General features: G+C 45.6%; 1 protein-coding gene across 4 annotated transcripts in view; it reads left to right on the forward strand.

The window, feature by feature from the left end:
• The first annotated feature begins 8,910 nt into the window (after window positions 1-8,910).
• The window catches only part of LOC127007365 (potassium voltage-gated channel protein Shaw-like), a 44,379-nt gene continuing 35,509 nt past the window's right edge, over window positions 8,911-17,780 (forward strand). For all 4 annotated transcript variants that reach the window (XM_050878251.1, XM_050878253.1, XM_050878252.1 and 1 more), the window contains exons 1-2: window positions 8,911-9,553; window positions 12,115-12,264. In XM_050878251.1, coding sequence (XP_050734208.1) covers window positions 9,510-9,553; window positions 12,115-12,264 — 194 coding nt within the window. In that variant the 5' untranslated portion in view covers window positions 8,911-9,509. The remainder of the gene's footprint in view (window positions 9,554-12,114; window positions 12,265-17,780) is intronic.

Here is a 17,780-nt window from a genome sequence, read left to right on the forward strand (position 1 = left end):
AGAGAGAGAGAGAGAGAGAGAGAGAGAGAGAGAGAGAGAGAGAGAGAGAGAGAGAGAATGAGATTATTATGAGGAGGAAATGAGTGCCAAGCGAGAGAAAGGGAGAGAGAGGAAACGGAAAGGAGGGGGAAGGAAGGGAGCGACGTAGCCCGGCAACCCTATATAAAGAGCCTCCCGCGTGACGCCACCGGAGGGCTCAGGTAAAGCCAATTAAAGCCAAGTGATTCCCTCTAACTTTGTCCAAGGTAAATTACACCAGGTGAACCGGGGCTATCTATAATGGAGAGAGAGAGAGAGAGAGAGAGAGAGAGAGAGAGAGAGAGAGAGAGAGAGAGAGAGAGAGAGAGAGAGAGAGAGAGAGAGAGAGAGAGAGAGAGAGAGAGAGAGAGAGAGAGAGAGAGTAATAGTAGTAGGTCTTCGTCGTTGTAGTAGTAATTAGTGGAATTAGTGATCAACCTAATAACCAGAAGATGTATATAACCAGATAAATAATAGAGAGAATCAAGTATGTTATGGAAGTCTTTTTACCATCTACTCCACAAGAATGACAGTTCTTTTAATAACTCTACATAAAATCATCATCTAATTACTTTATATTTATGGAAACATGGAAACATGAAAATGCAGGCAACAGAAAGCCTATTGGCTCATTATGAGGTTGCCCGCTTTGGTGAATTAATCTGCTCGACAGCCACTTTGGGCCTGGGGAGCAGATGAAAGCACCTCGGTATTCAGTTTACTCCTGACGCAACGAAATGACGGTCGATTCGATATTTGAAGGAGTTGATGGTATTCGCATTTACTATTTCTGAGGGAAGATTGTTCCAGTGGCGGATGACTCGGTTTGAAAAGAAACTCCTTCCCATGTCTGTGTTACATCGACTCGACCGAATAGGTAAACCGTTCTTGAGTTGGTTTGCAGTTCAAAGAATTTGGAGTAATCGACGTCAAGGGAAAATAAGAAAAGGTATATGAGTTAATTATTAGTCTCTTTAGTTGCTTCTATGTGTCATCTATATATTTTGTTAGGGTTTCCGAAAGCCAGTATTCCGTATAACAATCTAGTTAATACCAGGAATATTCTCGACTCCTTTTTTATCCTCAATGGACGGAAATATGAAAAGGCACATTATTTTATGAGGCCGTTTTGTGCGTCGGGGCATCAAGGGCAAATATTGTTACCCGCCCTCCGTGGTTATGTAATCATGGTTATGTAAAATTGTTAGGTAACGGGTGGTGGAGGGAGGAGGAGGAGGAACACAGAGGAACACAAAGGAAGAACAAACAACAGCAGACCTGATGGTACTTACGAGGCTGTTTGTGACAAGCTACAATAACTATCTAATAAAAGGTGGAAGATGAAGGACAACAAAGGCGAAGGTTCCTCCCCACCTCCCCATCCCTCCAGCCAAAGCTAGCAGGAAAGAAAAAAGAGGAGGAGGAGGAGGAGGAGGAGGAGGAGGAAAGGAGGAGGAAAGGAGAAGGAGGAGGAGATGGAGGAAGAGGAGGAGGAGGAGGAGGAGGAGGAGAGGAAGAGGAAGAGGAAGAGGAGGAAAGAGAAAGCAAACAAGACATTAAGAATATATAACGCATTTTAGAAGACGACGACCAAGTTGTTATTAGCCCCAAGTTCGAGTCCCACGCTGGCAGCCAACAATAATCAGTTACCGCCGAGTGGTCGAAGATTAGCCGCATGCTCTCCAGGTGTCCATCAACCCTAACTTCGGCGACCACTGTCAAGGAGAGCACCAAGGCCAGCGTGGGTCCAGAAGGAGGATATATCACGGCGCACCTTCCAGCTCCTCATCTACAAACTATCCTTTCTTGCATTACCTTCCAGGAGCCCAACTTTTCCGTAGCTAAGATGATCGAGACCTTTGTAATTAACCCCTTGACGCATAACGCCAACCTCTCCTTTCCTCATCACCTCCACGAGCCTCCTTCCCAATATGGTTCTGTTAAACTGTCACCATTTTATAAGCCTTGAGCTGGATTGAGGCACCTGTAATTAACTCTCCTTTTCACATCACCTCCATGACTCTCCATTTCACTCTCCTTTTTACATCACCTTTTTACATCACCTTTTCACATCACCTTTTCACATCACTCTTCTTTTCACATCACTCTTCTTTTCACATCACTCTTCTTTTCACATCACTTCACATCACATCACCTGTAATTAACCCCCAGACGCGTTACACCTGCCTCTCCTTCTCACACCGCCTCCAATTAACCCTCAACACCTGGCTAAGGTGCAGTTTAAATTTTCCTTCATGTAATCCAGTCATATTTTAAGCATTTCTCTCTCTCCAAGTTATCTGTTATCCTACCTCTCTGTCCCTTCATTTCAATAATCTTCTATATTCTCTCGTCCTGCTTCTCCTCACTTATCGCTTTTACTTTCATTTTCTCTTTCTCGGTGTCTCAGCTGTTTGGGGTCTCTTGAACAGGCCTTATAGTGTCCGCATTCCTCCCTCTCTACTAGTTTCGTCTCATAAGAATAAATATATGACTATGAATAAGAAATAGATTAACCCACGGCCGCTTACACACAGCTCTTCACTACGCTATACTACGAGCTCTTCTTCTAACATCCTATCCAGAAGCCCCTAATCACCCTTGCTAAAAAACACTACTGGCCCAACCCTTAAACAATGTAGTATACAGCTCGCGATCAGCTAAGTCGAGGCATCTTCCAAAGCCGGGCCGGATCACAGCGCGGCGAGAGATCATTAGACCAGACGCAGCGGAGTCTTGTAAGATCATCCACGTCCTCGTCTTCCCCTCCCACGGTTAAGTGACGGCCTGTCGAGAGGGTCCGTGGACTCAGGTTACTGCGCCAGGCTGACAAATATACCGTGATGGGGAGATGGAAACAAGGGGGAGGGGGTTGGGGAGAGAGAGAGAGAGAGAGAGAGAGAGAGAGAGAGAGAGAGAGAGAGAGAGAGAGAGAGAGAGAGAGAGAGAGAGAGAGAGAGAGAGAGAGAGAGAGAGAGAGAGAGAGAGAGAGAGAGAGAGAGAGAGAGAGAGAGAGAGAGAGAGAGACGAGAGGGTGGACAAGCAAACAGACTGAGAAATACAACGCAAACATTTCGAAAGACAGACACAAGAAGAAAAAAAACGGACCCAGACCCGAACAAATAGATATGAGGAGAGAGACAGACAGGCATGACAAATCTATCTGACATAAAAAAAAAATCTGATGTAATGATGATAAATATAAGCCACGCGGAAGAAACGTAAAATAAAATGAACAGAAGACAAATAAAAAATGAAAATGTGTGACAAAACAAATGGAAAAAGATAGAAGAAAAAGGAAAAAATGGAGTAAAAAGAGTGAGGCAGAGAGGCAGAGGGCGGAAAAAAGATAACAGGGAGAAGGAGGTGAAAAAAAAAATGGAAAATGAGAAAGCTGGAGAAAAAATAAAATGGAGGGAGAGAAAGAAAGAAGTGGAGGGCGAGGAAAGAGGAGAAAATAGAACCGTCCCCAAGACCTCCACTCCTCCATCTAACGCCGAGGGAAGAGAGCCAATACTTAGAATATTGGCGAGGCAACAGCAAGCACCGACAATGCAACAGGGAAAGCCTCTTACCGCGCGCTCGACTGTCCCACCGCCCCCTCCACCACCACCCTCAACCACCACCCAACTCCACCCACCTACCTCACCGCCCATGAACCTCCCAGCACTCCACCCACCTTTCCCGCCTTCCCTACCCCGCCAAGCATCCCTCACCATCTAGCTCTTTACCTTCATCCTTTTTCCTACCTCCCTCACAATCACTCACGACCACCATCCGTCTCCACCCACCTACCTCACCACCCGCCCACCACTTATGACCCTCCCAACACCCCCATCCACCTTCCTTACTCCCCCAAGACATCCCTCACCAATAGTCACCCTCTTTTCTACTCTCCCCCCCACCAGGCCACCACTCATGGCCCCCCCCCCCCAACAATCCACCCACTGCTTTCGCCTTACCTAATCCCTCAAACACCCCTCACCATCTAGCTCTTCACCTTCACCCACTTTCCTCCCCTCTCTGGCCTCCTAACACCTTACCCACAACCCCGCTCCCCTCCCTAATTCTTCTGCTTATACTCCCACTTCCTCACTAACTTCCCCCTCCGCCAAACACCAAAATACAACGCCCATCTTTCCTTCTCTCCTTCTCTCCCAATTACCCCCCCCCCCCCATTCACCCAAACTTTCACACTTTCACCCCCAAACCTCCTCTCACTTCCTCATTCTTCTCCTCCCTCCCAACTTCTCCTCCCTTCCAACTCTCCCCACCTGCCGGGAAGGCTCAATCTAACCTCACCCCACACCATGCACGAGTTTCTTCCACCCCATCACCCCGTCGCCCGCTGAAACCCGACCCACGTAAGCGTTTTTTAACTCATTTATAGACTCGCATCTTAAGGTACATCCCAGCACGTAGGGGAGGTAGAGGGCCATGGGGGTAGGGGGGGTAGAGGGCCATGGGGGTAGGGGAGGTAAGGAAAAGAATGGGGTTACAGATACGTTTTTAGGGTTTGTACTAGTCGTCCCTTGCCAGCACTTCCCATTTTCTTTACTTATGCATGGTCGGGAACGGTTTTAAGGATGACAGGAGAGCACGCCGATGGTCCGCAGACACGACATGTACGGACGAGTTTAGAAAGAATATAAAACTGGTCGGAGGAGGAGCCAAATCGTAGAACCGCTCTTGAACTTTGAATGCAGGATTTCATTTGAGCTTGAGCGAAAAAAAAACACTGGGGCTTGCTTTTTTTCTTTTTTACAGCAGAGGGGCCAGTGCACGGGCGTAAAAAAAAAAAGCAATATTGAAAAAAAAGCCCGCTATTTACTGCTCCTGAATAGAGTAGAGGGGCCAAAAAGAGAAACCAATTTGAACGGAATCATTGGAGTATAAAGGATGAAAACCATTTGAAGCTTAAACAAACAAACACACACACACAAAAAAAAAAACACTATTCGGCGCCGCGATCCGTACTCACTGTGAGGAGTCCTGTTACACGAGTCTGGCGGTCTATCTATCGAAGTACAAGTGTTCGATGGTTCTCTTTGACCTTGGAACCTCTTTAGATCTTGCCGGGTCACCAGATACGCGATCGGAACTCCAATATGCAGAAAGATATAGTGGAAATAGATTCGAAGCCACAAATCTCCGACACACACACACACACACACACACACACACACACACACCGCCGTTATTTTCTCAAGCATATGCGGGAAGAAATCGTCCCTCGCCGCCGCCGCCGCTCCCAAAGAGAAAATGAAAAACGGAGCCCCGACTGAAACACGAGGCAATTCATTCTGCATGTCCTGACACTCCCCATTGAACGGGTCTCGCGGGAGGAAAGGAGGAAATATTGATTCAAGGACCTCCGGAAAGTTTTGCGGGAGAACGCTTGAAAGAATGGGACCAGGGACCAACTCTTGCTCGAAGGAGATGAATGGTAGAAGGCGGGTGAGGGTTTGCTCGCGTGTGTGTGTATAGCAAAGAAGACGGCGTGAAGGGTATGGAAAGGTATACCTGAGGAGGCAGATTTTGGATGCAGCAAATGCTCTGATGATGAACGTAATGCGGAAGGAAGAAAAATAGAAAAGAATAAGAAAAATGAAAAAGAGAAGAGACGAAGACGAACACGAGGACGAAGACGAAGAAGACGAAGACGGAGAAGAAGACGAAGAAGAAGAAAAAAAAAGAAGAAGAAGAAAAAGAAGAAGAAGAAGAAGAAGAAGAAGAAGAAGAAGAAGAAGAAGAAGAAGAAGAAAAAGAAAAAAAGGGAAAGGAGAAAGAAGACAAGAAGGAAGACAAAAAAATCGGGGGACTGGAAGGAGAAAAAAATAAAATGAGGAGGAGAAAAGAAGTAAAAAGAAAAAAGAGCGGAATTGAAAGAGAAGCAGGAGAAGCAGGATGGAAACAAATACACGTAACCGCTCTGTAAAAGGTCAGTCAGTAAAGGAGCACCGAGGCCATTCAGCGTGAAGGAGAGAGTGAAGGATATCAAGTGATTTTGGCTGAAAGGAAACTAATGAGGTAATGGGACTTTGACTCCAAGCTCTTGAGGAAATTGCTCGGCAGGAAAGGACTAAACTAAGAGAAAGCATATTGAAATGAGTTGGTTATTAGAGCGTAAGATGTTCGTGGATAGATAAATTGACAGACAGGCAGGTAATTAGGAAGATAGATATGCAGATGCACTGGTAGGGAAGTAAGTGGTCGGTAGGCGGGTTGGTAAGTAGACTTGTAGACAGGTAAAAAAATCGTAGCAAAATAACACTTCACAGGGACTAAAAATATATGCCAATCACACACATGTACAGAAAAAGAAGATTTGTATATGGTTTTATGAAATGGAAACTGCAACAAACGAGACAATATTAATAGACACATACGATGAGGAACTCTATGAGGACATTAACTCTTTTTTTTCCATATCAATAGAAAAATAATATAGTTTCAGGATTGGCATATTCAGCAACTGTTTGAAGATATGAGAAAAAAAAAGATACAGCAGCTACAAACACATGAAGAAAATAAACCACAAATAAACTATACTATATCTTTTCCGTATGATTATAAAAGAGAAATAAGTTTGTTTAGGATCAGCGTATGCAACAAGGGTCTGAAGCCATGAGACGCGAAACATTGTGACAAACAGAGCAAGAGATAAAGGGCGCGTTTACTAGGGCGGCGCGACACACGAGCTGAGGATACAATGCGGAGGGAACAGTCCGCGCAGGAAACGAGACGCGAAGGCTGAGCGGGTTTGATGAGAGCTACAATGTGTGTGTGTGTGTGCGTTCACTAACTGTAGTATAGTGGATTTAAACTAAGCCCGCGTTGTCCGGTCTTTGTACGTTTCCGTCAAACTTTGCTTTAAATTCATGACTGTTCTAAGCTCTAATTGTCTCGATCCGGTGTGTGTGTGTGTGTGTGTGTGTGTGTGTGAGAGAGAGAGAGAGAGAGAGAGAGAGAGAGAGAGAGAGAGAGAGAGAGAGAGAGAGAGAGAGAGAGAGAGAGAGAGAGAGAGAGAGAGAGAGAGAGAGAGAGAGAGAGAGAGAGAGAGAGAGAGAGAGAGAGAGAGAGAGAGAGAGAGAGAGAGAGAGAGAGAGAGAGAGAGAGAGAGAGAGAGAGAGAGAGAGAGAGAGAGAGAGAGAGAGAGAGAGAGAGAGAGAGAGAGAGAGAGAGAGAGAGAGAGAGAGAGAGAGAGAGAGAGAGAGAGAGAGAGAGAGAGAGAGAGAGAGAGAGAGAGAGAGAGAGAGAGAGAGAGAGAGAGAGAGAGAGAGAGAGAGAGAGAGAGAGAGAGAGAGAGAGAGAGAGAGAGAGAGAGAGAGAGAGAGAGAGAGAGGAGAGAGAGAGAGAGAGAGAGAGAGAGAGAGAGAGAGAGAGAGAGAGAGAGAGAGAGAGAGAGAGAGAGAGAGAGAGAGAGAGAGAGAGAGAGAGAGAGAGAGAGAGAGAGAGAGAGAGGGGGTCAGACAGATATACACATACACACACATGCACAGAGACAGACATCCCCCTATACCCCCACCCACCCCACACACAGGATCTCCAAATTAAACTAAAACACAGGCAGAGAGTCAGGTAGTGAGTGAGGCGGAGCGGTGGGTGAGAGCGGTGAAGCTGGACAGGGAAGCGTGGACGAGTGCGGCTGGCTGGCTGGATGGATGGATGGATGGATGGCGAGGTGAGGTCTGTGAACGTGGAATGAAGTGGCGGACTGACTAGGTGATCGTTGTTAAAGGAGAGCAGTCGGTGGTTCTCCGGGAAATGCCTGTCGAGTGTTGTTACTGTTTTTGTATGGTGTGTGTGTGTGTGTGTGTGTGAGGATCGGTGAAAAGTGCGAAAGTTGTGTGCTAGCGAGGTTTTTTCTGCGTGTGTGTGTGTGTGTGTGTGTGTGTCCATGAAACGACGACGGGCAGTGTTTGTTGGCGTAGAGGGCGAGTGACGGATTAAAGGGTGCGATGCCGAGTAAGAGGATTAGATTGAATGGTAATGGGAACGAGGCTTGCTGATTAAGTGGACTAATGTGTGGAGTGGAATAGTCAAGGGCTTAGCGCTAATAACCCAACCAGCACGGAATTGCCTGCTTGCTTGTGTGTGTGTGTGTGTGTGTGTGTGTGTGTGTGTGTGTGTGTGTGTGTGTGTGTGTGTGTGTGTGTGTGTGTGTGTGTGTGTGTGTGTGCGTGGGTGTCTTTAACTGATTGCATTTGACTAATTGTGGTATACAGGATAATATACTCGTACTATTCTGTAAGGCATTATATTATCCCTTCATTAAGAGAAAAAAAACGTGTATCATTAGTGTTATCTACCAATTTCAGTGTGTGTGTGTGTGTGTGTGTGTGTGTGTGTGTGTGTGTGTGTGTGTGTGTGTGTGTGTGTGTGTGTGTGTTTTCTGGTGTCCATTCCGGTCCATTGAATTCCTGCCTGTCAGCCTTCCCTTCAAATAACTTCCCCGCTAATACCGTCCGTCCCTCGCCTGTAATCGCCCGCGTGTGAGTTTCGCATAACTTTGTCCCTTCGAGCTGCCAGACCAAACACTAACAGCAATTCCCACGCGTTGTTACTATCATTATCATCATTACTGTTGTTGTTTCACTTGCTATTAGTATTACCGTTCTTGCTCCGGCTGGTGATTAAAGCAAAGGTAAACAGAGGTAAACGGACAGGTAATAAAAAGTGAGAGTTATGCAGGTGTGTTTGTCTACCTTTAATCATTTTTGTATTTGCACCTGTACCAAATAAAACCCTCAGCAATTTATATACCTGTCTAATGCATACACACACACACACACACACACACACACACACACACACACACACACACACACACACCTGTTGCCCTTTCATAATACCTTTTCTCTCTCTTTTTCCAGGATGGCGGCAGGGGGTGGGCGCGGGGGGGCGGGGGTCCGGAGGGGCGGCTGGTGATTGGTGATGAGGCAGAATGGTGCTCGTGATGGTGAGGCCGCAGTGCCACGACCTCGATACATCACCGCAGCACCCATGGATGTGGTGCCTCTGAATCTACACCACCTCCACCACCACCACCTCCACCACCACCACTACAAACACCCCCACCACCACTACCACCCGTCCGCTGCTCCTACTGGTGTCTGCTAACGGAAAGGACAAGCAGACGAGCCCCTTCTTTCATCATCATCATCATCATCATCACTTCATCACCATTACCACCATCATTACACTATCACCACCTCCACTACCACCCCCTAACACCAACACCACGACCCGTCTTCCTTCCCTCATACACCCCATCACCACTACACTCTATACAAAAAGAAAACGTCAACACCATCTTCACCATCACCACCGTCATCACCATCACCACTACACAACAATACATCCACAAGAACAAAACAAACGGCCATTTCCTCACACCACACCACAGAACGAGAAATCACCATCACCAGCATCCCTACCACCACCACCTCCCCAACCACCACCACCACCACCACCACGGAGCCTAAGCCATGGATGGGGAGAACAGAATAATATTAAACGTTGGGGGAATCAGGTGAGTTTATTTATTTATTTAAGAGAGAGAGAGAGAGAGAGAGAGAGAGAGAGAGAGAGAGAGAGAGAGAGAGAGAGAGAGAGAGAGAGAGAGAGAGAGAGAGAGAGAGAGAGAGAGAGAGAGAGAGAGAGAGAGAGAGAGAGAGAGAATATGACAGAACAGGCCACACCCACACAAATAATACCTTTCACTTTTTTTCTCTCTCCTCGTGACCTTATCTGACCTACGTATCCCTCTGTAAACAAGATCTCTCGATCTCCTGACCTCTCTCTCTCTCTCTCTCACCTGTACCAATACCGTAAGGCTGCCATAATTCGCGGCTAAATGGATTAAGGGGAAATTCCTGCCATTTACTATAACATTGGGATTTATCGAACATATAATTCACGGCGATAAATCCGGGATGTGTCTAGACAGGAAGTGATAGGGTGACAGAGAGGAAGGGAGAAAGGAAGGGAGGGGGAAATGAAAGGGAAAAGTGTAGAAGGTAAAGAGGGAAAGATAAGGGATGAAGGAAGGAACGGTAAGGGAGAAGGAAGAAAATAGAAGTAAGGAAAAGTATGAGGATAAAAAAAATAGAAGGGAAGGATGTGGAAGGGAAAGAGGGTACATTGAGAGGTAAATAAGAAGGAAGGGACGGGGAGAGGAAGGGTGGGAGGGTAGACAGTGAAAAATAAGAGAGGAAGGTAAGAATATGATGAGAGAAAATGTGAAGAGAAAATAAATGATAAGATGGTATGAAGGGAAGGCAGAAGGTGAGGGAGAATTTGAGGGTAGTGGAGGGTAGATAGGAGGAAGGGAAGGCGAGAGGAGAGGAGGGGAGGGAGGATGGAGGAGAGGAAGAAGTATGAAGGGAAGAAGGGAAGAAATTGCGGGGATATTAAAAACTAACTTTAATTTCCACCTTCCCCTGACATACTTCCTCACTTTATCATTCTCTCTCTCTCTCTCTCTCTCTCTCCACCCTCACGTTCTGTCCCGCTTCTCCATGTAATCCACTTCTTCTCTCGCCACATCATATGCTTCCGCCATCTTACCACCTCCTCCTCCTCCTCCTCCTCCTCCTCCTTTGCTTTCTTCGTACCTATTTTCCACTTCCACACGACGTTCTTGCTCCTCCTTGTCTTCTGCATGATGCTCCTCTTCCTCTTCCTCCTCTTTTTTTTCTTCTTTTTTTCCTCTCATACCTTCCTCCTACGACTACATGTTCTTGCTTCCGTGTTGCCTCCTCCTCCTCCTTCTCTTCCCAGATCTGCTTAATATTTTTTTTATATTCTTCCTTATTTCCATTTTTATTATCGTCCTCCTTCTCCTTTCTTCTCTTCTATACTTTTCATCTCTTCATTGACTTCTTCACTTTTCTACCCCTTCCTCTTTTCTTTCTTCCACTTATCCACTCTTTTTTATTTCCTTGTCCACTCTCCACCCTTTACTGTCCCACTCCACATCTTCACCCTTTCCTCACTTCCTCTCTCCATCCATCCATCCATCCCTTTCCTCCTTCTCATCCCCTCATTTCCCACTCTTCCTTCCGGGTACTTACTCATCATTTCCTACTCCTCCTCGTGACCTCTCTCTCCCTCTCTCTCTCTCCACCCATTCTTTCCTCATTCTATATCCCCCCCCCCCCCCCCTCGAAGTCTCCATGTCTCCCTTCCAAGTATTCCTCGTGTATAAGTTTGTTTAGAAAAGTATGCAATTAGGACGCTCCCTCGCGACGTTACTGCGCCTTCGTTATGTGGAGATAGTCACGTTTTTCCCTAGATAGTTACCCCGAACACACCTCATTTCATCCTCCTTTTTTTCCCCATCTTTTTCTGATCCTTTTTTTTCCCCTGTAGTGATGATGATGGTGATTCTGATGATGCGTGTTTATCTGGCCTTTGAACACGCCTCATTTCAGACATATTTTTTTCCCCCTCTTTTTCTGATTTTTTTTTCCCGTAGTGATGATGATGCTGGTGATGATGATGATGCGTCTCTATCTGGTCTTTGTGTCGTTTTGTGCCTGTTTTTTTTTGTTTGTTTTTCTCTTTTATCGCTTTTTTTTAGGTGATTTTCTCCACTTTGTATCGTTTCCATATTTCTTTTTCCCGTTTTTCATTCGTCTTCTACGGGTATCTTTTTCTTTTATTTTGGTCTCGTTCTTGTATATACCTGTTTTTTTTTCTTTTTACTATTTTTCTTTTTACCTCTTTTCCCATTTTCTTTCTTTCGGTTACTTTATCTCCTTTGTATTGTTTGCGTTTCTTTTTTTTACCGCTTTTTTTGTCTTTTATGGGTTTCTTTTTCACTTATTTTTGGTTCCGTTCTTCTACTGAGACGCATCCTCGCAAACACTCCATATTCTCTCTCTCTCTCTCTCTCTCTCTCTCTCTCTCTCTCTCTCTCTCTCTCTCTCTCTCACACTCTCACACTCTTTTCTACACTCTTCAACACACTGTCACACTCTCTCTCTCTTTCTTTCAATCCCTCACACTCTTTCACAGACACTTCCTCCCCTCCCAACCCCTCACACACTCACACTATCTCTCACCCTCCTCCTCTCTCCGCCGCCCTAGATTCGAGACGTACAAGGCCACGCTGAAGAAGATTCCGGCCACGCGCCTCTCCAGACTGACGGAGGCCCTGGCGAACTACGATCCCGTGCTGAACGAGTACTTCTTTGACCGCCACCCCGGAGTGTTCGCCCAGATACTCAACTACTACAGGTGGGTGACGGGGCGGGGGTTATGACGGGACGGGGGAGAGAGGGGACATGGGGGTTTATGGGGTGTGGGTGAAGGGAAGGGTGGAAGAAAGACAGTGAGGTGGAGAAGGTGCAGAGAACAGGAAGAAGATGGATGGCAGTGGTTGGGGTGATGAGGAGGGGATGGAGGGATAGGGAGTGAAGTTTCCGGGGTATGGGTGAGGGAGAGGGAGTGAGGAAGAGGGAGGTGGAGTAGGTGCAGAAATTTACAGGGAGGGAGGGAGGGAGAGGGAGAAATAAACTGACTTGTTTGCATAAATGAGCGGGAGGAGGAGGAGGAGGAGGAGGAGGAGGAGGAGGAGGAGGGGAAAGAGAAAGAGGAGGAGGAGGAGGTGATCAATCAATAAAAAAGAGTAATGAACGAAAACAGACAAATACAGTAATGAGAACACAATGGAAATATAATATAATATACAAAGAAAAATAACCCAGACCAAAAAATACCAAGATTGAGATGAGGGAACAGCAATACACACAGGAAAAACATCCCTAGACAATCAGAAACACTATGAAAAAAAAATCAACAAAAAGAACAATAACAGCAAACGACATGAGTAAAGAACACTAAAGTAGGATCTAAGGGTTGGGGATGAGGGTGAGGAGGGGAGTAGCAAGGAGTGAATGAGGTAAGGGTGGTGGAGTGGATAGTGAGGATGTTTGAAGGGAGATGGGAGGCGGTGGCTGAGTCGACAGAGTGACGGCGCCGCGTTCAGGAGGGCGCGAGTTCGATCCCCGCCCGGTGCCACAAAGCTGGGATTTTTCAGCCGCCGCCGAGTGACTAAAAACTACCCACATGCTGTCCAGAAGACCACCTATCAACCCGGACTCTAGATTCTAGGATTAAAGCTGAGCTCCGGGAGGGCAGCATGAGCCAAAGCAGGATGGCGCCACTATAAACACTCTCCTGCGCCAGAACGGGCTGGGCCGACCATCAGGCCCCACCGGGAAGAAGCCTACTGGCGCAATAGGCCGCGACGTAAAATAAAAATAAAAAAGTGGTAAGAGTGAAGGGGTGGTGATTTCTCTCTCTCTCTCTCTCTCTCTCTCTCTCTCTCTCTCTCTCTCTCTCCCCGGGGGGCGCGTAATCATACAAGTTTCCAACACTAATGTCCCGAATGACAACTTTATTTTCGTATCTTGGTGCCCTCATCTTCTTCCTCACATTTAATCTTCTTCCTCTCTATTATCCTCCTAATCAATTACTTATCTTCTGCCTCCTCTTCCTCTTCCTCCTCCTCTATTTTATATTCATTCTTCCTTCTTTTCTTATTTACAAGGTTCCTTCCATTCTCTTTGCAATCCGTCATACTTTTCTCTGTAAGTCTCCTTCATCTGTCTTCTTCTTCTTCTTCTTCTTCTTCTTCCTCTTCCTCCTCCTCCTCCTCCTCTTCCTCTTAGATAACCCCAGAACACTGAAGCAAGATATCCCGATGCCACTGAAACATTTGACGGAGTTCAGCAGCAGGGACATTTGAACAAGACACAAAAGAGACGTGGGACTGACGACAGATGCTACACTTATCTTCCAATAGTGCAATGAATAAATAGAATAAATACTTGTGTAGCAATGCCAATACAACAGAGAGACTCGAAGGGAGATTAAATATGTTCTTGGAAGCGGAAGAGAGGGATGGGGAGGAGAGATGGAAAATGATTCGTTCTCAGGAGCTGCCCATCGCTACCAGTCCTGCCCCGCTCACTGTTTTCATTTACCGGCCTCCAGAGGACTCGAGGCGGGGAGTGTGTGTGTGCCGTTCCCTTCTCTTGCTGGCTGGGTCTGTGCCTACCAATAAGATTACGGGCTCGGTTACTTCATTACTGTTCGGGACGTTGGAATAATCATTTCTGCTCCAGGCGTCAGGGCGTTGGCCACCACCAGCACCTGAGACGGCCAGTGAGATAATACCTGGCCGCTGGTATGATATAATGTCCTGACTGCTGGTACCGTGAGATGATGTCTGGCCGCTGGTACCACGAGATAGTGCCCTGTTGCTGGTACGATGATTTAATGCCCTGTTGCTGGTACAATGAAATAATGCCCTGCTACTGGTATTTTTTTAACACCAAGGGAGGCAGCACAATGGCAAAAAACAAAAGACAGCAACGAAAGAGCCCGCTAGACGCTGCTCCGACAAAAGAAAACAGAACGAGAAGTCAAAACAGAGGGGTAATGATGATTCTGGGTAAGGGTATTGTTTTAGCCAGCGGGGTGATGATCCGGTTCCTAGTATCATGACTTTGGACAGTGACCTCATCGTATCGTCATTGGCTATCATGTTTCTACGCAATGTCATAGAGTCAGACAGTGAGGTAGTGTTTCTGGTGTCGTTGCTGGCAGTGGAATCATCGGATCAGTCACTGGGATCACTGTGTCACGTTTAAAGTTTGGGTGTTTCAAGTGAGTGGTGTTCGAGGTTGCGGCAGTTGAATGGTTGCTGCCTCTCATATAATTGTTGGGGCGTCAGGTACCACGATTCTGGGTGCTGGCGGCATCGATCTGGCCACTTGGATCATTGCTTCAAGTGGCTGGTGGTCAGTGGTCCTCGAGGAAGCGTGTCCATCCCCAGAGCCTTCACTTGCCCTGCGCGAAACCAAACCAGAGAACAGACAGGGACGGGAAGGAAGAGGAGAAGTATTGTGATGGGAGGAGAAGGAGGAGAAGGGCAAAGAGAAGATCGAAGGAGGGAGGAATAGGAACAGAAAAGAATAACTGTGAGAGAATCCGAGGAGGACGGGGGAAGAGAGAACCAGGTAAGGATGTAACGAAAAGGGAAAGACAAGAGAGAAGGAGAATAAAGTGGGAGGAGGAGACCAGAGATAGATTTCACGGAAGGAAGGGGAGGAGTGGAGGACCTGGCCAGAAGGAAGGTAAGAGGGAGGGGGAAAAGAGAATGACAGAAATGTAGTGGGGGCGCTTGAGAGAGACGAGTGTTTGGGGAAGAGGAGTAAATGTGGAATGAAGCGAAGGGGAAACAAGGAGTGCAGGGATGGCTGGGGCGTTGTCTGAAAAAAAAGAATATAAGAATGGAGTAGTAACGGGAAAGGGAAGGACTACACAAGGAGGGAGACGGAAGTGAATGGCTGGTAGGCTTGGGGTGTTTTGGCAGGAAGGGATGTTGGTGGTATGTTTAAGGGGGTGTATAGGGGAGAAGAGGGTGTGTGTGTGAGTGTGTGTGAGAGTGTGTGTGCTTACTCCGGCAGTGATCGGTTGTCAAGGGAGAGCAAAGGGAGTGAATGGTGAGAGGATACGGGTGTTTTGGCAGGGAGGGATATCGGTGGTATTTAAAGGGGTGTTTCGGGGGGACGAGGGTGTATGTGAGTGTGTGTGCTTACCCCTCAGGCAGTGATCAGGGGGAAGAATTGGCCACGGGCGGGGAGGTGATGGTATCGTGGACAAGATAAGCGGCGAGCCATTTCGAAAACGGAGTGGCGGGTCGAGAGCAAGGCGCGGGAAGGGGAAGATAAGACGCGATATGTAAATGTGCGCGAGGCGGAACGAGAGAAAGACCGGCCGGCAACGACATGCAAACGGGAGAAAAATAACTCTTACGCTCAAAAGGTAACGATATAACATTCTCACATAACAGTGGCGACAGCGACAAGCAAAACGCCAACAAGTCACACACACTGAAAACGTAACCAACAAAGGAATGTTCCCCCACCAAAACGGCAGCGGCGTTGATATACGAAAAGATAAGGAAAAGAAAAATACACTCGCAACGTAACAAAGGAGCTGCGTTGAACATTGTGGGTTTAGCGAAGGGAAAGGCAAGCAGCATTACCCATTCCTACATTACGTGAGTGGGGAATAAAAGGAATGAAGTATTAAGTAGAGTAAACATAACCAAAATGATAGAAAAAAGGGAATAAAGCCACAGTGAAAAAAATAGTAGTGAAAACAGTGAAGCAAGCCAAAAATATAATAGAATAAAATACTCAACGTAATTATGTAACCTCATTATACCCAGCAGCACCAGGGATGAAGGTACACTAATATTTACCTTTCCAACCGAACGAAAAATATAAGACTGCAAGATATAAAAAAAAGAAACAAAATGTAAAGGAAATTAGGTAAAAAGGAAAGGAAAAAAGGCACTCACAACGTAATTAAAGAACTTTCCTGAACAAACAGAGGCCGCAGCGATGAGGGAAACAAGCAAAATTTACCTTTCCAGCCAAACTTAACTTCAAGAAGGAACATATAATAAAAAAGAAGGAAAGAGAATAAAAAGATGCACTCTAAACCTAATAACATAACTTCCCCGAATACACACACGCACAGGGGCTCCAGCGATGGGAAAAACAACTTAAATTTATCTTTTCGACTGGAGGCTGCATAAAAAAACGGAGATTTACAAGGAAAAAATAATGAAAAGAACGGGGAAAATTTTATCACAACATACCCACAAAAAATAATGAAAAGAACGGGGAAAATTTTATCACAACATATCCACAAAAAATAATGAAAAGAACGGGGAAAGTTTTATCACAACATACCCACAAAAAATAATGAAAAGAACGGGGAAAATTTTATCACAACATACCCACAAAAATAATGAAAAGAACGAGAAAAAATGTGAAATCAGTGAATCCCTTCCCCTAAATAATGAGAGAATGGGAGAAATATAAAAGCAAAGAATTCCCTTCCAAAAATAATGAAAAGAGCAGAAAAAAATACGTAATAAAAAATCCTCTCCACCAAAACAATAATGAAAAGATCGGAAAAAATATTAAATCAAAGAATACCCCCAAAAATAATGAAAAGAACGGAAAAAATATGTAACCAAACAATACCAAGCAAAACAAATGAAAAGAAATTGATAAATATGAAATCAAAGAATAGCCCCAAAAATGAAAATGAAAAGAACGGAAAGAGGTGAATGCAAAAAATCGCACCCTCAAAAAAATTATGAAAACGGAAAAATGTGAAATCAAAGAATACTAAAAAAAAAAAATAATAATGAAAAGACCAGGAAAATAATACTCTAAGACACATACCACATCCCTTCTCCCCACCCCTCCTCTCCTCTTTATTCTTTCCTTCCCTCTCCTCTCCTCTCTCCTCCCCTCCCCTCTCTTTCCGATCCCAACCCACCGCTTTCTTCGTCTCCCCCCCCCCCCACCCTCATCATCCACAAAAAGAATAGTGAAGAAGAAAGCAATAGTGATAAATGGAGAAGGACAAACTACAAAACAAAACAAATACAACACAAGGAAGGAAAGTGTAGACGAAGGAAGAGGAAATGGAAGACAAAGCAACTTAAACGTAATAAATGGAAAACGACAGACTCTTTCAGAACAACAAATACAACAGAGGGAAGGAAAATGTTGATGATAAAGGAGGAAAGGAGAGAGACACAAACATAACGTAAAATAAGAACAAAAACAAATAGAATAGAAAATAAAAAGGAAAAAAAAACAGGAAAACTTAACGTAAAATAACAATAAAAACAAATAGAATAGAAAATAAAGAGGAAA

This window comes from Eriocheir sinensis, chromosome 35 (genome assembly GCF_024679095.1).
Source record: "Eriocheir sinensis breed Jianghai 21 chromosome 35, ASM2467909v1, whole genome shotgun sequence".
NCBI lineage: Eukaryota > Metazoa > Arthropoda > Malacostraca > Decapoda > Varunidae > Eriocheir > Eriocheir sinensis.